The 23,371-nt window shown below is 43.7% G+C and overlaps 1 protein-coding gene across 1 annotated transcript; it reads right to left on the bottom strand.

Moving 5' to 3' along the window:
• Positions 1-108: 108 nt before the first annotated feature.
• Positions 109-21,591, bottom strand: DNASE1L3 (deoxyribonuclease 1L3). The gene is made up of 8 exons (XM_019652764.1): positions 21,169-21,591; positions 14,557-14,645; positions 11,278-11,364; positions 10,561-10,673; positions 7,921-8,033; positions 4,881-5,038; positions 1,759-1,855; positions 109-1,454 (listed from the first exon to the last, which is right to left on the bottom strand). The coding sequence occupies exons 1-8, from the start codon at positions 21,304-21,306 to the stop codon at positions 1,338-1,340; spliced, it is 912 nt and encodes a 303-aa protein (XP_019508309.1). The 5' UTR covers positions 21,307-21,591; the 3' UTR covers positions 109-1,337.
• Positions 21,592-23,371: the final 1,780 nt, after the last annotated feature.

Below are 23,371 nucleotides of genomic sequence, written 5' to 3'. Positions count from 1 at the left end.
CCCTCAGTCAGATGTTTCAGAATTTCAAAAATCAAGCTTATGGTCAATTTTCTTATATAAAAAGTCACATTATCCATAATATATTAAAGGAAATAAGCAAAGCGTGGGACCGTGCATGTAATTTAATATACACTGTATTTTTCAAGGTTATGTATGGTGCTTATTTATGCATAGACTCTCTGGAAGAACACATAAGCTAGTTAAGAGGGGTTGCTTCTGAGACAAAAAAGTAGAGGCTGGTTGTTGGGGTGCGGCATTCCTTGTCAGTGCGTATTCTTTGGTATTGCTCACATAGTTAGCCATGTTCATGTACTGCTTGAACAAAGAAACAATGTAAGAGAAAACAAACAAAATGGTCACCACATAGAATACAGGTAAAATGGTGCCATGTTGCTGGACTCATCTGCAACTCTGTTGCAGAAATATAACAAAATCCTTGAGTCCTTGCCAATCAACTGGACCTTTGATCCACCAGGTCCCTCTAAGAGTCCTAATAGTGGCCTTGATGACAAATGCAATGTGGTGAATGTTACAATAGGGGTATGGCATACATGGTTCAGGACACTTAGCCCAGGCTCGGGAATGGGACAGGGCATGTGGACACAGGGAAGGGGTGGTCCTGCTGGGCATAATGTACAAGGTGAGAGGAAGGTCAAGCTGACATGATATGCCTGATAGAGAGACCTTCATGGATGTCCAGAATCTCTGGGCGCTCTCTGAATGGTGATAGGAGCCCCTAAAGGATTTATAAGCAGGGGGTAGGAATGCAGCTGTTCTGTGGTCCGAATGAAATGTCAAAGGATGATACTGGTGGTGTCTGAGTTAGAGGACAATTCAGAGGCAGGAAGATCAGGTAGGAGAAGACTTCATCTCTATGAGACGTGCTGGTGGCCTGACCTCAGAGAGGAGGGGCCGGATTCCCAAAACAGTCAATTGTCCAAATCATGGGGTTTAGTTGGGGCCTTGGCGTTTCTGGTCATTCCCATTGAACAGGATCCTCTTGTGAAGACTGAAAACTGACCGTCCTCCTTCTGCCGCCTCTCCACAGCAGGGTTGGGCAGTGTCCGTGACAGTGGATGGGGCTCTAGCTCAGGACACGAAGACCATCCTTTGGACTGCAAAAGCCCCTAGCTTTCTTTTGAGCAATTCAGGGGAGGCACAAGCCCAAGTGGGGTAATAGAAGACTCTCCTCACAATTTGGCTCAAATAGGATTAAATTCAAGTTGAAAAATGAAAGCGGTTGAATCAATCTTGTTTTTGGAGTGCAGGAAGCAGTTCATACCTATTAGAGCTCTTTTAGGAGGCAAGCAATGGTTAATAAAATGGCACTCTTGTATCTAGGAGCGACGGGCCTTGTTTTTCTTCTTTGAAGAGATAGATTTTTTGCTATTGGTGAAGGCTTTTGAAGATTGTAGTTTAAATTCAACTGGAAAGTGGTCACTGACATCCAAGGCCTGTAAAGAGAAAGGGGAGATACATTTGAGAATTAGGAGACACCCTCATTTTAGTGATCAGCAAATTCAGGCTCCAGTTCAGAAGGTAAAATGCCCAAAGTCACCCAACGGAACACACACTGGTGAGCATCATCCCTGGACCAGCTCAATCAGAAATTTAGGCAGGTCTTCCAGTCACAGAACCACAGGCTTTGAGACTCAAGGTCCAGTGTCCCAGTGTTGTGTCTACAGTGGTAGCCTCAAAGAGTGACGCCAACCCATCTTTCCAGGACAGTGGCATAAAAAGACAAGATGGCGGCCATACCTGCTCTTCAGTTAACCCATAAGCTTTCTGGAAGTCAAAGATGCTGTTTGATTTGGGAACAACAGAGCTGGTGATCTTTTGTCCCCTCAGCACAATCCTGCAGAAAGGGAGGGAAGACAGTCATGTTAATTCACCCTGTTAATTTCTGAGATCAAACTAAGGTCCATGTTCGACATCTGGAATTGACTGAGCAGCCCTTTCATGTAGTGCTCCAACTCCAGACCTGTTTTTAGCTTGTAACCCTTAGAACGGTGCCTCAGGTTGAGAAATAAGATCAGCTTCAGCTGTGACCCTGTGGGCACCAGGACAGTATCTCCCTGTGTGGGCAGGTAACTCTAGCAGTGAAAGAGAAGGTTTTTATATGATACATGGACACCACACCCCATAGCAATTTCTTGCATTCTGAGAATACTGTTTTCTTTGCAATTATTTTTTTACTTTTCCAGATTTGGTTACAGAGAAAGGTGCTGGCTTATCTTTAATACTCCCTAAGCCCCCATTTTGACCAAGAGAAAGCAGGCTGCAATCACCAAGCATTCTAGAGGCAGGAGAATTAAGGCCAAATTTACATTGCTCAGTTTTCACTGGGATTATTTTTACAGTTATTTTTGATTTGTGGCAAATGATGCTGTTTTCTTCCCTTAGTATTGTGATGTTACCTTTAAAATTAACTTATTTCAGTAAGAAATGAATGAATTTAAAGGCAAATATGGAGAAAAGCCATAGTAGAGTTGCTTTGCAGCAATGACAAAAATTGGGAACGTGGTAGTTAAATGAGTTTTGGAAATATGGACTCTAATGGATACCAGGTGGGGTGATGCAGTTGGGGTCTACATGGCTCCAACAGACTGCAGAATGACAAGGCGAGTCAAACAGCCAGTTCATGGCCGTTTCCCTGATTCTGACAAGCTGATTTGGTTTCCTTTGTTGGCTATCAACACCCCCTGGTTAATTTTGAACTCAGTCCACAAGTAAACTCTTCACATGCGGTTGGAGATTTCTTAAAGTCACGTTTTCAGACATAGAGAGCCTGGAACAACAGTTAAGGTTCCCCATTCCTGAGTTCTTCTCAGTATGTGTGCAGGTGGGCCAGCTGACCATGCTAAGCTTTCCCAAGGCTGCTGCAGCACACGGGTTGTTCAATAGATATTTGAACATAGAATAAAGACTGGAATTGAGACCACTTCATCTTACACCACCACCCCCTTACTAAATATTTAATGCATTTTTTAAAACCACAAAAGAGGGCCGGCCGAGTGGCGCGATGGTTAAGAACTGGCTTGGGACGCCAGAGGGCCCCGGTTCGGATCCCACATGTGAGGGCCAGTGACACTGCCCTCCACAGCTAAGCTGCTGAACAACAGCTCAACCTGGAGCTGGGTTGCCATGAGTCGCTGGGGACGGCATAGGCTGCAGCCCCTGTGGCAGTGGGTTGCCATGGGCTACCGTGTGTAGCCAGCAGCCAGCGTGAGCGGCCAGCAGCCGCAGTGAGCGGCCGTCCAGAAGCCGGCGACTGATCTGCCTCGCCCGGGAAGAGCGCAATGATGGTGCCAACTTGGGCCAGTGAAGCAACGTCCTCCACAACTAGACTGAAGAACAAAAAACGACAGCAACTTGTCTGTTCCCCCTCCCCAATTCCCCAGCTCTGTTCCCATCCCCCCAATTCCCCAATTAAAAAAAAATCTTTAAAAAAAAAAAGCCCACAAAAGATACATGCTGTTAAGGAAAACAGAGAAAATTCAGAGTAGCAAAATAAGAAATTAATCCTTAAAAAATCACATCATCCTGCCATCTTTTGGCATATACGTGTATAACACCAGGGTTCTAGTAAACACCTTTTTCAACCTGTTCCCCCACCTCACCTAATCTATTTTTAACATCTTTTCCTGTGATTTACTGTTCTCCTGCTTCATTATTTTCAATCACTTCCCTCCTATTTGCCACGGGAGAAGAATGGGCCACAGAAGGGACTTGACCTGCCCAAGGCCACACATTTTAATATTCCTCAGTGCTTTGCTGGCAGCCCCTTTAAATGGGGGGCTGGGAGCTCAGCCTCCTGGAACTTCCCACCTTGACTCTGCTTTCCCCAATGCTAAGGCTATTTCCACTTTTGAGGGCTGAAAGAATGGCTTCTACAGCAGTCACACCAGCCCTGAAAGCTCCAAGAGGAACAAAGGAGGTCATGGGATGGAAATGAAAGCCAGACCTCATAAGTAGAGAAGTAAGAACAATTGTCTCACAGATGGCCATCTCATGCTTTCTTGGTAGCAGGATGAGCCCTGGGCATGGCAACTACTTGTGGGACCAGGGCTCCTAGGGAATTTCCTGCCTGTGGTCTCTACTGCAGATAGGCAGGTCATGCGCAAACTTTCACAGCCTTCAGGCACCCTTACCACTTCCCTTCCCATTTAAGGAGCAAAAGTGAAAGCTGATTGAAAATCTCCAGAGAGACTTTAAATATAAGAGCATGCTGTTATTCAAATGTATGTATTTGCATCTAGGAATATGCAGCAAAAGCTTTAGAAGTGTAACTACCCTTGTACTAACTGGTCTCATTTTTAGAGTTTTACCCTAAGGAAATCATAAATACATGCACAAAGTGCATATATAGACTGTTCATGTTAGCAGTGCTTTTAATAACAACCCCTTAGTAATATAATAACCTAATGCCCAATGATAGGGGATTGAGTGAGTAAACTGTAGCACGTCTTTATAATGGAATAATTAACAGCAATGAATACCGAGCACTCACCACATGGCAGGCATTGTGTTATAAGATTTACACATTACTTAATCTTCATCATATAACAACGAGTGAATATAATCTCCATTTTATAGACAAGGAAACAAAGGCACAGAGAGCCTTTGTCTCTTGGTCACAGACATATTAAGTGGTAGAGCCAGGACTTGAACTCAGGCCTACCAAAGCCAGCGCTTGCCGCTGCTAAACTACAGTGTCCACTTCATGCAATTTGCATACTGCACAAAGCACTAGGTGGAGAGACCTGAAATCTAACCGACTCAGCTCTCCAAGCCAGGTGCCTCATCAGCCCAGAGGGGATACCTTTTCTAAAGCGTACCAAGCACTGCATGGGCTAGAAGCCTCCAGCAGGTACCCCTACCTGTCATATGCACAGTTGGTGCTCTTCTTGACTGTGGTATCCTCTTGGTCCCCAATTAGCCAAATGAATTTGGGGTCAGTCCTTAGGCGTATGTTCTTCCAGGCCTTGTTGGGGACGTAGCTGCAGCCTGCGTTGAAGTCACCCATGAAAATGAAATTCTGAAAGAAATGATTTGGAGCCTCAGTCACTTGGTGGCATGGTTGCTCAGAACTTGTAGCAATGACTCCATCTGCCATGCCCAGTAAATTATGGGTTCTGTTATGGGATAAATTGTGTCCCCCTCAATTCATACGTTGAAGTCCTAAGCCTCAGTACCTTAGAATGCAACTGTATTTGAAGAGAGGGCCTTTAGACAGGTAATTAAGGTAAAATGAGATTATACGGGTGGATCCTAATCCAATATGACTGGTGTCCTCATAAAAAGAGGAGACTAGGACACAGAGAGACTAGGACACAGAAGGAAGACCAAGGAGAGAAGCCTCAGGAGAAACCCACCCTGCTGACACCTTGGACATGTAGCCTCCAGAGCTGTGAGGAAATGAATGTGTGTTGTTTAAGCCACTCAGTCTTTGGTATTTAGTTATGGCAGTCCTAGTAAACTAATACAGGATCTTTCTTAGTTTCTTTTTTGCTTTTTAAAAGAAGAGTCCATGGTTTAGAGTTAAGTCAGTTTTCCTGAGTATTTGACAGGCAAGTGTTGACAAGGGAGGGTGTTCTTAATGCAAAGGAGGATGTTCGTTATAGCCACTCCCTCCTGTTCTTAGTCACCATGTCTCTACAATTCAACAAGCTGGAGGTAGGTGGGAATCCCGCTGATTTATTTCCTCCCATCTTTTGTCTGTGGCTCAAACATATGAATGAATCAACGCCTTTTGTTTAAAGTTGGGTGATGTATTTGGGTGGTGTATTTGACAGCTTTCACCACCCTTTCTCGCCTATTGTCTTGAACTTGGGGATTTATATCTGGGGAAATTCTGTCTATTGAGAAAGTGGGGAGAACTTTAGGTCACCAACAGACCATTCTATCTTGGAAGTGTTTTCCCCCCCCCGCAGGGCTCTTGAAACAGAATTTTAATATTCCTCAGTCCAGAGGAAGTGTCAGATTTCCTTGTTTGTGCTATTGTTTGGGGCTGTTGCTGACTTTAGTATTTTCTTCAAAAACATTTGATTTTGACCTCAGTGATCATGTTTTTTCCCGAGACTGATGGGCGTAGTTGAGGACAGGATGTCATCCTTAACCTTAGTGACCACCATCTTCTAGTAATACAGGCACAATTTACTGAGCATTCACTGTGGGCCAGGCCCAGCATTAAGTGTTTTATAAAGTTTCATTTACATCTCACAAACACTAAGAGGTAGAAGGACCTTTAAGCCCTGTGGAAATGGGATAGAGGGCCTGCTCTACACCACTCAACTGGGAGGTTCAAGTGGTGAAGACAAGAACTGAACCTCGTTCTGCTGCACAGAAGGCCCCTCAGCATGAATTTCCCCTGTTGTTCATTTTTGTGCCACTGATGCCTCCCAAGTAGCCAACACTTAACAAATGCTCAATTAATTCTGGTCAAATGAATGAACTAATTCACAATTTTAAGAATGAATGAATGAGTCTCTTGTCCTGCTCTTTATAACAAGCATTGAAATATGCCCCTTGTGTTCTCCATTCCCCAGCTGCATGTCCATGTTTTACTGGACTCATTTTGCACTTTCTGCAGTGGAATTGAAGAGGAAGGGAAATCACTGCACTCACATCCTGAAAGGAGGAAAGAAGAATGTGGAAGAGCCCTCTAGAGCACTTCCATACTTGCCAAGCGCTTTCACAGACTTTCACAGCCACAAGTGGTGACATCCCTGTTTTCCAGATGAGGAAACAATTGAGGCCAAAGGAATGGTAGATGTATTCCCTTTCTGTGAGAATAGTACCCCTAGTTTGGGAAACCACCTCTCTCCTCCACCTCAGCTTATGAGGTTAAGGTGCAGCTGACAGAGATTTAGCTAATCAGAGCATCTCAACTCCCTGATCACAGTGACTGGTTCAGGGATGGACATGTGACATAATCAGAGCCAATGATACTCAATCCCAAGGTATTTGTTGCATTTGGGAAATAAAATTTGTCAGTTGGTCTAGAACAGTGGTTGGCAAACTTTTGAGATGGAAGAGCCGCCAGGGGTCAGCAAACTGCGACTCACGAACTGTGGCTCTGAAGTAAAATTGAAAATGAAAATAAAACTATCATAGTTTCATTTATAAACTTTTTACAGGATAGTGTTCACATAATGGTGATTATGTAAAATATATTTATGGCTCTCGAATAATTTTTAAATTGTTGTGAGGGACAGGATTGGCTCTTCCAGGGGTTGGCAAACTTTTGAGACGGAATGTACCCAAAGAGCCGCATGTGGCTCACGAGCCGCAGTTTGCTGACCCCTGGTCTAGAAGCTGCTGATGGCTATCTTACCATCCCGAGAGTAGAGCCAGCCTGAAAACGGAGCCTGCCCAGAGGAAAGGAGGGCCAGGAGATGGAAAGAAAGAGACTATCCAAGCCCTGATTACTTTGTCTGAGCCCTGGATCCAGCTATGCCTGAACTACTCCTGAACATTTTAGCAATAAATTGCTTCTTCTTTTCATGAGCCAGTTTGAAATTCTGTCGCTTACAACTGAAAGACTCCTGACCTCTGTGTGTCACTGTTCTCAACTGCAAAGTGAGAATGATACAAGTAGCTACCTCATGGGATTATTGGGAGGATTAAATAGACTTGCCCTTGTCCGCCTTCAGCACAGTGCCTGGCACCCTCAGTGAAGTTTGGTAACCATTATTAGTGGAGCAGTGTGTGAATTTCCAAGACCCGCATGAATGGTGCTCAGGCAGATTTAGCAAGAAGGATATTCAAGGCTAAGGAAAGGCCTAAAATGAGGCTCTAAAGTGGTGGCGGTCTGCACGTGCTCTGCCCCCTCGCTCTCCCGGGACGTCACTTATCCCTCTTAAGGACCAGATTCTGCCCCTGCTAGATAGGAATTCAGCAGACACAAAGGGTCGTCACCTCTGCCTTCCAACGGCGTTGCACATCCACGTAGACATCAGCCAGCTCATCAATTTCTTTAACGGATGTCTCAGGGGTAGTGTGCAGGGGGACAATCACGAAGTCCTTGACAGCTAAGGAACAGGAAAGAGGCAGAAGTCACACACTTTCCCTGGCAAGGTTCCAGGGACACTGCTTGAGGGAAACAGGCTGTCCTCCCAGAAGGCATGGACTATGTTGTGTGGGTCTCCCCCATTCCAGAGAGTCCAGCCAGTGGCTGAGATTTGAATGATCTTAGGATCATGAGGCTGCAATTTTCAGCACATGAAAGCCTCTTTCCCCCCAGTCGCCCCTCACCGCTAAGAAAAAGCTGGTAGGCAGTGTTCCTTGCTGGCATTGTGGGTGTTCATTTTTTGAAAAACTGTATTTATAAAAAAAAGAAGGCTGTTTGGCTTTTGTATTAAGAAAAGAATTTTTTTTCCAATGAAAAAATTGAAGCATGTCTGTTTATACTCCTTTTGTAATCAGAAAAAAAAAGCCCCAAAAGTTGTTTTAAAAATGAAGCAGTTTTTTTATGGAGTGTCTAAAACACTTCGCCCACCAGGAGGTACTGAGAGAGCCTGAATGAGGGAATGTGGGTGAGCCTCAGAACGGACCTTGCCCGTTTGCTAATAGCTGTTGTAGTGTTCTGAATACATCCTCCTCCGGCTTTCCCCCGTTCTGTGCCTGGGTCCCCACTCCTACTCAGGAGCTGGGTGCCGCTGGGTGGTCACATGGGGTGAGCCAGCCCTCAGATTGGGCAGGCTGTCTCCAGGACCCCACACTGATCCAGCAGCAATATCCTGCTCTCGTCCTCATGCTTCCACTCCCCATCCTCTTTTTGGTCCCCCTGAACACCCCAACCCCTTTCCAACCAAAGAGCTTGTGTGCTCACTGTGCCCTGCTTCCAAAATGCCCTTCCCCCAGCCTCTCTGATTTGACTTCTTCACGTCACAACCTAATGTCACCTCTGAGGGGCCATCCCTGGTCTCCCCATTGAAGGTGGGCCCTTCATCCTGCCAGTCAACTCACACTGCTTACTTCCTTCATGCTGTGGAATTACTTGACTTACTTCTTTGTTTGGCCTATTGGAACCTAGCATTGTAAGGGCAGGCTTATCTGTCTCATTCACCCTCTTGGCTCTAGCACCTAACACAGTGCCTGGCACATTGGAGGTGCTCAAAAATGTTTGTTAACTGAATGAATGAATAGATAGATAGATAGATATAGATAGATAGATAGATAGATAGATAGATAGATAGATAGATGATAGATGAATAGCTAACTTCTTCATCTTTAATCCCAGATAGAGCGGACAGAAGGAGCTTTCCTTGCACAAGAGAGAAAATTCTAATTAGGACATGATTGAGGTGCCATCCCAGGGGAGAGTTAGAGGGGTAGAGAAGAGTAGAAGTATGGAAGCTCAAAAGAAACAGGTTCATTTGCAATTCACAAGGGCTAAAGACTTTCTTGGAGAAGAAATAATCATTATAGGGGAGAGAGCTCTCTGAACTCTGCCCTGGTCTGCCAGGTGTGGTGTACACGACAAAGAGGATCATTGCACGTGCTCTCTGAAGAGCATTTCTTGCCCTCAGTAGCCCCTACCTTCTTCTCCTTTCCTACTGGGAATTTTCTCACCATTCTCCCATGTTTCTCAACACTCTGCCTCTGAGGCAATGAACCCAGGGCAGAAAATAGTTCAGGATGTTCATATTTGTGTGGTGTAGATATAGATGTCCATGCTTTCAACTCTGCATGCATTTGTTTGGTCATTATGTGTCTCCCCTACTATGACATAACTTCATGAGGGTGAGGACCTTGTCTGTCTTGTCTGGTTCCCAGAACAGAGCCTGGCACATAGTAGGTACTGAAAAATATTTTATTCTATATAGCTCCAACTGGCAAACCAAATTTATTCTTGACTTTCCATTGAATGTCCCATAGTGGTTAACAGCATGAGCTTCTGAGATGGTGGCTTGGGTTACAACTCTGGCTCATCCACTTCAATAGCTGCTGGGTCAAGTGACTACACCTTTTTGAACCTCAGTTGCCTCAAATGTAAAGTGGAAATGGTCCTAGTTCCTATGTTATAGGGTCATTGCAAGGAGTACAGGCACAAATCAGAGATCAATAATTGTTAGTGGCTAATACAAATACTATTGTTAGAGCTCAGGGTGCAGTCATTTGGATTTCTACTCTACCCCTGTCTGTGGAGGAAATGTCTATATAGTTACTGAAGGGAGAGTGAGACTCTAGATTGGTGGGTTCATCTTTGCTGGCCATCACTAGGACATTTTTAAATGAAGGAATAGTTGTTCTTGATTGAGGCTGAAGAATTGCAGTAAATAATTTCTATCAGCCTAAATGCTCCAAAGACAGTGAAGTTATCATTGATTCCAGAAGGTGGGCTCCAAGCTGGAGAGGTCTTGAGAAGCCATCAAACTATACTGTATTCTCTACATTCAGGTATTAGAAGTTCTTAATGGCTTTCTCAGTCCTAAAGCCTAATGCCCCCGTAAAGATGCTGCATAAGCCCTAGGATTGCAGCTCACCCTCAGGGCTGTTGCCCATTCATGGAATCACTGGGGAGGTCATAGGTACGAGGGGGCCTGTGGGTCTCACCGGTGTGGGGTGACTGGAACCAGACCACAAAGGGCTCCCTGGAAAATACATCTATGTCTCCATCTTGATAGTCATTGTAGAGGTAGCTTTTCTTCACAGACACTAGCTTTTCCCTAGAAGAGAAAAAAGGGAGCCCTCCCAGCTGAGCCAGCTGCCTTTCTTACTTCTTTCAAGAAGCAGAAAGATAGGTTCCCATGGTTTCATTAGCCTCCCAAGCAGGCTCACATGCTGGAAGGAATTTTTCTCCTGAGAACATGGCTTAGTCAACTTTTCTCAATGGCCAGGGCCCTTTGGGAGCTGAAGGTCTGAGCAGTACTAGTTTTCTGGGCCACCCACAAGTTAATGTTTAGACTTAAAACAAATTATTAGTAGGAAGGGGATGAGAACATGGAGTTATGGAGTCAGCTGTGCGGGGCAACTCAGGTTTCCATCCCCGGACTAGGACTTGACTATAAAGAATAAAGAACTCCTGACGCTCCTGACCAGGCAGCCACTGAATTAACCAACAAATTAGGTGTTAGGAAGCTGCTTGTGTTTTCTAGTTTGCAGAGTTAATACTTAGCACCAGCCCCAATTTTGACAGCAATTATTTTGATGGATATTGAGAACTGGTTAGAGGTCAAAATTTGGTTTTGAAGAGAAAATATGCATTTTGATTCAATTCACTGCCATCATTTATAAATGAACCATGTTCCAGGAAGCATAGATTATACTTACTTATAGAGAAAGGCATACTGTTCTTTATATGTATTTCTTCCAAGCCGAGAGCTAATCACATAGTTGTATGTTGTGCCTCTTGAATTTCTATAAAACAAAGATTTTACATGCATCTTCAAAGAAAAACACTTCCCTACTGCATAGGTTCCCCTCTCTCCAATTTACCTCCATATCTCCAATAGCATCATGTAGAAGGGTCACCATTTATCATAACCTTTATGTCTAATAAGAAGGGCCACCATTGACTGAGAATGTGACATCTGTCAAGAATCTTTACAGCCATTATTTCTTGACCTTATAAGGTAGGAACTATTGTTACCCCCTTTTTATAATTTGTAAGTACCAAGCTGGGATTTGAACCCAGGTCCTACTCCTAAATCCACATGCTTTGGCCTGTACCTGTGGGAGACCACTGAGACCATAAAAGATTCAGGCCAGAATCAGCCCCAAACCCTACTCTGACCCATGGCTGGGTCTGTAGCTCACACTTCCTGGTGGAGCAAACCTTATCAGGTCACCCTACCCATGCACCACTCCTGAGCATTCATCATATGCCAGGTTCCTAATAATATTTATATTGGACTTCCTCTCTTGGTCTGAAAACCCCCAGTCATTTTCTCACAAGCCCTGAACTATGATTTCAAATCCGCCATTATTTGTCTTGGCGGTACAGCCTTGAAGTCCTGTTGACTCTACCCCTCACATATTCCAGGGCAACTTGACTCACAGTATATTTGCCAAACCTGCTGATAACCCACCACGGGCAGAGCCTGAGCTAGTTTTACTCCATCTGCCTGCAAAAAGATCTAGTGCATGTCTAAGTTACGGCATAATCTCAGATTCAGTTGGAAGAAGACAGAAGGGATCTTTAGGAACCAATTTAGTCACTACAGAAATTCCTGGGACTTTAGATGCACATTCTAAGGCAAATCCAGCCATGGGGGCCCCAGGAGAGTGGATAATGGATCTCTCTGGGCTTCTAGTTTGGGAAAGCTGGTCCTGTTGTGAATATAGCCTGCCAAGTCCTGGGTTGGCAAACTGTTTGTAATGACTCTGCTGTGAAGTGACTTAAAGCTTATGGGGAACAGGGGACAAAGAGGCCTGGCTCTGCCTGGAGTCTAGGAAGGTTGGGAAGAACTGAGACCACTGGGGGTGGAAACTCTCGCTCCAGACTGACTATGTATGGGGAGATGCCTAGACCCTCCCCTCCCCTCCCCTCCCCTCAGCCCCTCATACTTCTGAATTAACTAGAGCTTCTCTAAGGACGGCTGAGGATGCTCAGGATAGAGCACTGGCTTTGGAGTCCCACACAACCCAGGTTCAAAGGTAGGCTCAGCCATTTACTAGCTGGGTGACCTTGGGCAGGTTCCACCTTTCTGTGCCCCAGGTCCCTCAGCTAGAATGGAAACAGTGATAGTATCTACCCCACAGGGTTGTTGTTGGGAGTAAATGAAATAGCTCATGTAAATGAATTAACAGGATGCCTAACATGAAGTTAGGGTGTTGATAGGAGCTGTTACATGTGGCCCCTGGGACCCTCATCTGCCATTTTATTTCTCTTCATTTTACTAGTAATAGAAACCACCAGCACTTAAGGATCACTGCTACATGCCAGGCACAGTTCAACTTCTTTCATGTATGATTTAATTCCTGCCACATCCCAGGAAGATGGGTTCTATTATTAGCCCTATTTTATAGACAGAGAAAATAAGGTTGCATGATTTGCTTGAGGTCATGGCAGAGCCAGGATCCAAACCCAAGTGTCTGAGTTGAGCATAGGCGCCTAACCCCTGTGCTGCAATACCCTCTTCCGTCGTCAGAGATCAGATCCAGAAGAAAATGACTTGCCGAGGCTAAAAAGGAGAAGCTCAGCTCCAACTGTGTATTTTCAGATGAGAAACTGAAGCCCAGCAAGGGGTGGGGCCAGCCCAAGGGGCCTTCTGGGTGAAGGAGAGCAGCAAGGCTCTCCCTCCTGGGCCCAGTGAGGCTGGATTGACTATTCATTTCTGAAAAAAATCAATGTGCTTTCCTAATTACAAAATTCTAATAACTACCAGATGTACTGTTTGTTCCATCTGGATGGTGGTTACATGGCTGTTATCATTTTCTCTGTGCTTTTAAATATATTTAAAACATTTCATAAGAAAAAGAAAAGGGGGTGTAACATTCTCATTGTAGAAAATTTGGAAAATAACAGAAAACATATAGAAGAAGTCACATTAAAATTCCTTGTAAATTTGTACTCTGCACTAGCCATTGTCACCATTTTGGTTCACTACTTTTGACTATTTTATGCTTTTGGTTTTGCTTTGTTTACATAATTGAACGACTTGGCACATATTATTGTATACTCTAGTTTGTTGTTTAATCTTATCACCATCTACAAAAGAAGCACTGCGTTAGAAGTTTTAAAAAATCAGGATGCATCAGAATCATCGGGGAGGCTTGTTAAGATAATGATTCCTCTCTCACAGATATTCTCAATGAATAGACCCGAGGCTCTTGAATATACACTTTTTTAACTCCCTCTAGGGTGATTGTCAGGTGAGAAGGTTCTTTGAGAAAGAACATAAATCATGAGTATAACCCGATGGCATTTAAAACTATTTGAGAGCATTTAAAAAAAATTTTTAAGTTACAAAATCAATTTAGACTTTTTGTAAAATATTCCAATCATACAGAAGCGTGTAAAATAAAAAACAAATGTTCCCCATTCCTTCACTGACCTCTACACAGTGGTCCTCCAGTGACAGGCCCACAGCTCTGAGAAGTAACCACTATTAACAGTTTGGAGCATATCCTTCCAGTCTTTCTCCTTTGCCCACGCAAACTCAAGCACACTCTTATTCATGGATCTAAGTGATGTAATAAGTTTCTCAACTTACAATTCTGAACTCGCTTTTTTCAATATATTGCAGCCATCTTTCCATGCTGGAATATTTAGCTCTAACCTATTCTGTAGTAAACATGATTTTTAATGGCTACAGAATCTTCCAGTCGGTGGGCATATCCTAATTTCTTATTTGCACTCAATCTTTTCTTTATAACAATACTTCTCAGCTCAGTCTCTTGTCTGTTTCTTTCACTTCTCTCTCTGTCCTGACTCCTCATCTATTTCCCCTATTTTGCTTTATCATATTAAAACTAGCTGGTTGGAAGTTCTCAGGACTGTGGCTAACGGAGTTGGAAGCCTGGTGTTGTTCACGTGAGCTCATACTAGGGTCAGTTCCCTTGCACTTGACCTTGAGCCCACAGAGGATCCAGGGGCCCCATCTTTACCCATTCAGCTTCTCCATCAGCATGGGACAGATCCTGTTGTAGCTGTCCTTGATTTCCATCAGCAGGATGATGTCGCAGCGTTTGATGACCTGTAGAGAGAATTCACAGGCATTTGAGGCCACTTACTACAAATAATGAAACGCTTTTAGGGAGTACTTATTATGTTTTAAGTATCAAATTGGGTGCTTTGTTACATTAATTAACTCCTTCCCTGAAATCAGTGAAGGACTCCCTGAGGTAGGTGCCATTACTATGTCTATTTTAAAGACAAGGAGCCTGAGGCCCCAGAAAGCTGAGTAAAGTACCTGAAGTCACCAGCTAGAAAGTGGCTGAGGTAGAATGTGAACCTGGGCAATCCAAACCCAAAGCCCACAATCATACCCGGCATATCCTATGTCTTGACTTTGCTTGAATAATTAATAATAATAATAATAATAATAATAATACCTTAGTAAGTGAAAAGTACCAGTCTGGATACTGAGGAAATAAAGAGGTATACTTGTAATGATAATAATTATAAGAGCTGACATTAATTGTGAGTCTACTCTGAGCCTCACCAATCCTATGAGATGCCTATGATTATTAGCCCATTATGCATAGGAGGAAATCAGGCTCAGAGTGACCGAGTGACTAGCTTAAAGTCACACAGTCAATATACATGGTAGAACCAGGATTTGAACTCAGGTCTGCGTGAGTCCACCATGCCAAACTGTTAAAATACAGTCCTTGACCTCAAAGACTCAGTCTAGTGAGAGAGACAAGTGGAAACAAGTAGCTACAATGAGAGGCAAATGAAATTTGTGGTAAATAAGAGTCACATCTGTGGGAGGGTTGAGGAATAATTAATTACTTCTGCCCAGAGGGTCATGGAAGGCTCCAAGGAGGAGACGGCATTTGAACAGGCTCTGAAAGGTGAGAAGGAGCTCAGCGGATAAAGAATGCAGGAGAGGCTCCTTCAGGGTGAGCAACAGCCTGGAGATCAGGGTGCAGAACACGCCCACACCCCTTGCAGAACACAAGGACTTTTCTGTGCATGGGATCCTGGTGGGCTCAATGACACGAGATTTATTGGTCAAGGACAGAGCATCCCCAAGGTTAATTTTGTCCCCTCACACAGCCACCAAAGATGTGGAGCAGGAGCATTTTGCCCCTGGCCTTCTTTCCAGGGCATATGTTCTGGTTCCCTCTCCAGAAGGGCGAAGCAGAGAGTGCCACCCGCATTGGTTTGTGCAGCTGCTGGGGGATAGAGATGCACCTGTGCAATGACTGAGGAGGAAGACTATGTCCGAGTCTGGATCCTTCCATCAATAGGCTTGAAATCTATGACATCAGCCTCGCAGGTTTCCCCAGGGAAAGCGGGGTGCTGCTCACCGAACCAGCCTGCTGATTTAGTCACTTGTGACTGTTAGACCTTTCTGGACAGAACTTTAGAATATGAATCAAAAGCTTTAACAAATGTATTTGCCCTTTGGTCTAGTTTTCCCACTTTGAGGAATGTCTTTCCTTGTAAAGAAGAATCTACTACTTCTCTTCAGGTTAATTTCCTCATCTATAAATTGGAACGATTGATAGCCATTTCCTTACAGGGCTGCTGGAGGATTAAATGGGTACTTAGAGCAGTGCCAGCCATATAGGAGACACACAATAAATTACTACTACTACTACTACTACTACTACTACTACTACTACTACTTGTACAAAGAGCAAGACGCATTGCAACAAAAAAAATTGGAAATGACCTAAGTAACCCCCAATAAGAAAGCATTAAATGAAATATATTGAAAACACAAGGCATTCTATAGCATTAAAATTCATGTTTTGAAACAATATTAACAACATGTGAAATATTTCTAACACAAAAGCAGAATACAGAACTGATATAAGGTGGCTTCCATACTGCAAAATAGGTGCAGACTTATGTATTTATTTTTGCATAGAAAAATACCCACAACAAAGTTACTCAAATGCCAGCAACTGTTATCTTTGAGTGATAGGATACTGGGTGCTTATTTTTTCTTTTTTATGTTTTTATATCTTCAAATTTGTCCATAATTACTATTTTTAATTTAATAAAATTAATAAATTGTGAGCTTATAATTTAAAAATTATACCTTTATAATTTTAAAAATTAAAGTGTTATTTTAAAAAGAAAATGCTTGATGAGAAAGGAATTGTGGGTGAGAAGATGGCCTATATTTATTAAGACATGACGGGTGTGATTCTAACTTAACATAAGTTAAATGAAATGTCTTATATAAAGTGCCTAATATGGTGCCTGGCACTAGTGAGGGCTTTATAGTGTTAGCTCTTATCATTAACTCATTAAATTTCCATAATAACCCTGCAATGCAGGTCCTCTTATTATTCCCGTTGCATAGTTGGGGACTTAGAAGCTCAGTGGGGTGAAGTAATTTTACACAGAGTGACTATGGGGTAATGGAATATCTACTACAGAGCCCCTCTTGACCACTACACTCAACAACCAAGGAAATCACCATGTCCTTGTAACTACTTCTCCTCAAAGACCAAGCCCCTTTTTGGGTGTGACCCATCCACGCCTGGCAAATGGGTTCAGACTCCCTTTCCTGAGCAGAAAGATTGGGCTTCCAGATTTCCTGTTTACAACTCTTTTGCCCACATAACAAACACCTCACGAGCCCACATCTCCAGCAGTTACTGATTTCTACTTTCTGTGGGCAGTCTCCTCCGCACCTCTGGGAATATTTTCTATAGACTGGAATCTCCACTGCAGTGAGCAATGGCTCAAGGCCCCATTATCAGAATTCTCCTGGGGATGGAACCTAAAGTCAAACGTTAGCTGTTTGACTTTCATCGATCCATCCATCCTTCTACCCATCTATCCATCCATTGGTTCATCTATCCATCCATTGGTTCATCTATCCAAAAAAGGTTTACCAAGGGCCTTCTGTGTGCCAGAAAACACGCTAGACCTTTCTTTATTCACAACTTTATGCCCAACTCCTGGCACAGCATCTGGCATGAGTGAAAGAAAGAAGGGAGGGAAGGAGGAAGGGCCATACTGGAACCTGTGGAGCCAAGTTCATAAAGCACAAATATCTTCCTGCATTTAATTCTTCTTTATGGCATTGTAAGAAACATGGAAATACATTTCCTATTCAGTCCTTTTAAAAATAATTTTGTTATAACTTTCTAATTATGAAAATAATGTTGCTTATTGTAGAAAATTTGGAAAATGCAGAAAAGACAGATTATAAAATCATCTGATGAACTGTAAACTCACCACTCAGACACTTTTCCATATGATTTCTATATTTACAAAATTGTCATCAAAATGACTAGTCCATTGGTTCCAAGTATGGACATTGAGTCCAATAACCTTGCATTAATGTCTTGTCTCTGTCACTCACCACTTGACTCCATCACTGTGTGACCTTGAGCAAGTCACTTAAGCTTCCTGAACTGCCAGAGTCTGTATCTGTGAACTGGGACAATTCCCCACTCATGGGGATTAAATAACACAATGGATATAAAATGCTCAGCTTAGTTCATGGCACAGAACAGTTATTGAGCAAATAATGGCAATATGTATTATACAGTTTGGTCTTGGCTTTTTTTAGCCTAATATGACATTGTTAAGTGTTTCCCCCACAGTTATTAAATACTTAGTTTTCAAATTTGTTCATGACATATTTTTCTCTGCCCCAATTTCAGTTCAGAAGACCAGGAAAACCATATCTCTCCTGGCTCCATCTCCTCAGGAGGAGGATCCAAGGAAGAGGGTAGCCGAAAGGCCCTCTCAGATCTGAAACTCAGTGAGAATCTCCTGACTCTGTTCACAGAGGAGGAGGTGAATGGGGGCTGTGCATAGCCAGTGGTGAGGGAATCCCAACAGGGGGTGTCATGAGTGGGCCTGGGTAGAGGGGAAAGGGTGGTATGGAGAACGATAGAAAAATCTGGAGCAGAGAGTGGCCTATGAAACCCTCTTTCATGCCTCTAAACAGGGAGCAGCACAGCATGGTGGGGAAGAGCCCAGACAGGGCCAATCAGGCCTCAGCTCTGACCCTCACTCTTACACTTACTTGCTCCATGACCTTGGACAACTTACTTCACCTCTGAACTCCAGTTGCCTCTAAAATGGGCATACTGATCAGAGGGGTTGTGAGGCTGAACTTGGACACTGCATATAAAGGGCCTGCCACACAGTCAGCAATCTTTATGTGAGCGCTGTGAATAGGGAGACAGTGCCTCCCACATGCACCATCTCACTCCAGGGCCTTGGGGCATCTGGCACATGGCCTACCTTCAATGAGTGTTTGTTGGATGAACAAGCTCTACTCTTGAAGGACACAAACTGAAGAAGTCACAGACAGAAGGAGCCTTGCCCAGGCAGGCTTTGACATTTGAAGAACATGGTACCAGCCAGCAAACCCAAGATAAGGAAGGCAGGCCTCCCTCACTCTCCAAGCTTCCCAGTGAAGGTCAGAGTGACATCAGTATGATGATGCTGGGCTCATCTCTGATGTGATAAATCCAGTGTGGAAGAGTGGAAAAGGCATCTCCACTTATGTGTCTGGGTTTTACGGTTGGATTTGATCCTGGTTCTTCCCCTTACTAACTATGGAAACCTGGACAAGCCACTTCACCATTCTGAGTCTCAGTCTTCTCAGTTATAAAGTGGGGGCAATGCCAACTACATCATAGTATTTAATCAGAATATAAAACTCCTGGCCTCAGACAAGGGGCCCTGTAAATACTACTATTCTGAGTGCCTGGAATTTGAGTTTCACTATAAGTGCTCTGGGTGGCTCTGGCAGTGTTTGGGGATGGCGTCTGTTTACAGGATGGTTTTGCAGTAATGGGGAATGTCAGGAGGATTTGACAAAGACTTCAGACATGCTTGGTGTTTGGTGTGATGCGCTGTCCATCAGTCAGCCCTGTAGGACATAGCAGCTTAAGGGAGGTGCCGACTATAAGCCCCCCACAACAGAATCACCAAGAAACAAGATGGCAGCCTCTTAAGACTATGGTGACATTGCCTGAGTGGAATAAGTGAGGAAGGTGATGGGGACTCAGTAGGTAGCCAGGCTCTATGGAAATTTGTATGAGGAGGCAGGGAAAATAGTTTCTTTGCATGTCAGAGATCCCAGTTGAGCCTGGGAGTCACGGTTCTCACAGGCTTGGCATGGCTGTCCTGGCTAAACTGTGATAGCCGGAAGGCCTTGGGTACTATCCAAATGGCATGGACAACCAAGCCTACAAGGGCTGTGTAAGGAAGAGCACAGCATCCCGGTCTTCACTTCAATCTGCTTTGCCTAATAATAAGAGCAGCTCCTGTTGGTGACCACCTGCTTTGTTGAGAGCTCTGGGGGGGCCTCGCTCAACTTTGCTCAGTCAACCTGCACTATAGGTTGCGTAAGGCCCGTGTTACTGAAAGGTCCTGGAGGCCCAGGGAGCAGAAGAGACTTCCCAAGCTGGTTCACCCTGCTGCTGCTGCCAGGGGGAGGGCTCCTGCATCCCCACTAGGTCATGGTGCCTCCAGAGGGTTCTAAGGTGATAACACCCAGTCAGAATCCTGAGAAAGGTTTCAGCAACCAGCATAAAAAGTAAATTAATCTGTAGGGTCAAGAGAGTCAACTGACTCCAGAGGAGTTTGAGCAGAGTCCCCAGTCATTGGTTATATTACCCAAGGAAAGTCTCACCTATGTGGAGAAAAGATTAGAAGAGGGAGTTGGGAAAATGTTGATGGGGTGAGGAGAGGCAAGGAGAAGGAGAGGAACAGGAGGAGGGGGAGAGGAAGAAAGATAGAAAGAAGGGAGGAAGGGAAGAAAGGAGGGAGGGAGGGAAGGCGGGAGGAAGAAAGAGAGAAACAAAGGAGGAAGGAATGAATGAACGAACAAACGAAGGAACAAAGGAACAAAGGAGAGGAGAAAGAAAGAAAGAAAGAAAGGAAGGAAGGAAGGAAGGAAGGAAGGAAGGAAGGAAGGAAGAAAGAAAGAAAGAAAGAAAGAAAGAAAGAAAGAAAGAAAGAAAGAAAGAAAGAAAGAAAGAAAGAAAGAACAGGAAAGGAAAGAGGGAAAGAAGGAAGGAGGAAAGCAAGCAAGCAAAAATCTGTGCTGCATTGGTGGTTAAAAGACCAGCTGGCCTGGCATCCCAGCTCCCCACCCACCACCAGCTGTATTAATAGCGCTTCACCTTTCATTGTTTATCATCTCTACATGGGGGATAAGAGTCCTTCCTAAGGGTGATGAAGTGAAATCCTGTGTTGATAGTGCCTGACACAAGTTTCGATAGATGGTAGTAAGCATTACAGTAGTAGTCAGCCCTTACATGGGCTTTCGTGAGGCACGTACTATATTAGGAGCTTTACACCTACTGGCTCATGTGTTCCTCACAACAGTCCTACAGGTTGGTACTATTATTGTCCCCATTTTAAGATGATGACGCAGAGGCCCGGAGAGGTGAAGTGGTTATTATTGTAAATATTGCTGTTGTTATTGTTATAAAATTCCAAGCCAGCAGCTACCTTGACCCTGGGGACTAGCATTAAATTCCTCCTGAGTCTCTTCAAGCCTGAAAGCAGTAGAGAGGGTGTGAGGGGTGTCCATCAATCCTATGAGGAAAGGGACTCACCTTCACAATGACATCCATGGCATCCTTATTTTCCTTCTTGGTTTCCCCAAAGGACCTCACGTTGAAGGAGCAGATCTTCAGGGCCAGGGTGCTGTTGATGGACAGGAGAAGCAGCAAGGAGGCCAGCAGAGGAGACATCCTGGCAATCCTCCTGGATTCAGAGCTCGGTGAGAGGACAGCAGTGTGTGGAGCACGGGGCTCAGAGCCACCTCCTTAGGCCACCTCCTCAGGCTCGGCTGACTTATAAAGCCTGCAGATAACAGGAATGACTGGATTCCTTGTTGCTACTTTCACTTCTCTGAGGAACTAAAGATCATGGGTTTTACTCCCCAAGGAAATGAAGGAAATGTTTTAGGAGTCCCTGTTTTTGTCACCCTGGTGAGAAAATTGGCCTGCCTAATTGAGGCACCATCCTCTGCAAAGTCACGCCTGTCCCAACTGGGAGCCAGCTGTCACATCGGGTCATCTCTCCTGTGGTCGCAAAAGGCCACATGCCTTTTCCTGAAAATTGATGAACTCGGAAGTGGTCCACCCCAGAGGGCACCTGGGGTGACAGAGGCTTGTTTGGGAGGGCAGTGAAGCAGGGGCAGTGGGAACTTCTGCTGTTTCCTGCCATCACTGGAATTTGGCAGCCAACTGTCCCTGAACACACCCAGGCTCTGACTCTCTAACCACCCTGATGGGCATAATTAAGGTCAAGTCTCGTTTGGGTTACATAATTTTTTTAGACAGTTTTTTAAAACACCAAATGTTAGCAGAGTGTTGCCAGGGAGAGTGCTTGCTGGTCTGCTAGAATGGATCAGCCAAACATCCTTGGACTTTAAGGGCAAAGAGTCAGTTAAAACCCCTGGAGGGATCCATGATTCAACCTGATATTATTTTAATGTTTGTGAGAGTCGCGTGGCCCCAAGAAAGAAAGGTTTTGCAAGAATTGTAGAATTTCTGCCCAAGTAAATGACTTTTAGAGATTTGGGCATGGAAATATGAAGATCTGAAAAGCAAAAGAAATACAAAATTCGATGGAGTTATAAACCTGGGTGAGATTTGCAGACTTTGGCAAGAGAATTCTGTGAAGAGGGTAGGTAATGAGAATCACTTGAAGCCAGTACTAAGACCAGCATAGAGATCACCCCGTCTTGAAGTGGCTGGCATGTGGCTATAGCCTCAGGGAAAACGTGTGTATATTGCCAATACATGTCCAGTCAGCATCCTGGCCAAAATCTCTGGCCAAGTACGCCCAGGCATCCTAAGGAGATAACCACAAATAGTACATAGGAGGAAATGATGGTTTCCTGAGCTGCTGATAGATGAATTTCCCTGTTGCCTCCAGCCCAGACCTCAGGCCTGGATGAATCTCTGATGAAAACAGCTTCAGTCAACGAAATGGTGATTTTCTTCCTCAGCAAACAGGCATCTTCCAACCAGAGGGAGATTTTAGAATTAAGTGAGGCATACTAATTTATTTTTATTTTGTCTTTTAAGAAGAGAGATTTGTATATATGTGATATTTTATGAACTTGTAACATATGAGAGATTTTGGCTTGTTAAATTGACAATTTTGTAACTCCAACACAAAATGTGCAATTGAGGGGAACCGATTTAGATTCGTGACTTTAAATTGAAGAAACCTTACTAAGTTTACATACATTTCGGGAACATTTATAAGAATTTTGGGTTAATACTGTTAATTTGTTAGAGTTCAATTTCTTAGAGTTCAAATTATTTAGTATTAAAAAGGGTGGTGGTTTCTGTTAGTATATGCAGTTAAAGAACTTTACAAGGAAACGAGTATATTAAACTTATAAAAGAAGTTTAAAATTTTTGTAAATGGGTCCATAACTCCTTAAAAGTAATAATTTAAGTTTTCTGGATGTAGGGTTGCCAGATTTAACAAATAAAAATGCAGAAAGCACTAGGTAAATTTGAATTTTAGATTAATTCAAATTTAATTGGGCATCCTATATTTTATCTGGCAATCCTAGATGGACTTATAAAAAGAATAAGAACTTTTATAAGCTAAACTTAAAAGCATGACATCTTCTAAGGCAATAACCACCATGTCAGCGTCCTGGGGAAGGTTTTAGTTCCCAGTATCAAAAATAAGCTAACCTATGGGATGAGAGAGTAAACTAATCTGCTTTTAAATTATTAATGTTGGTAATTTAAATATTAATTTGAAAAATCAACTAAACCTCTGAAAAGT

Source organism: Hipposideros armiger, unplaced genomic scaffold, assembly GCF_001890085.2.
Source record: "Hipposideros armiger isolate ML-2016 unplaced genomic scaffold, ASM189008v1 scaffold_187, whole genome shotgun sequence".
Classification (NCBI taxonomy): Eukaryota; Metazoa; Chordata; class Mammalia; order Chiroptera; family Hipposideridae; genus Hipposideros; species Hipposideros armiger.
The sequence above is the reverse complement of the archived record's forward strand: the minus strand, read 5'-3'. Positions and strand labels throughout refer to the sequence as shown.

Coding starts and splice junctions, on each gene's coding strand:
- DNASE1L3 (XM_019652764.1), bottom strand. CDS start 21,306: ATGTCTCCTCTGCTGGCCTCCTTGCTGCTTCTCCTGTCCATCAACAGC. Junction 5,039..7,920: donor AACGCCGTTGGAAGGCAGAG/GTGACGACCCTT, acceptor CATTTCTTTCAG/AATTTCATTTTCATGGGTGA. Junction 1,856..4,880: donor ACCAACTGTGCATATGACAG/GTAGGGGTACCT, acceptor CCCTTTCTGCAG/GATTGTGCTGAGGGGACAAA.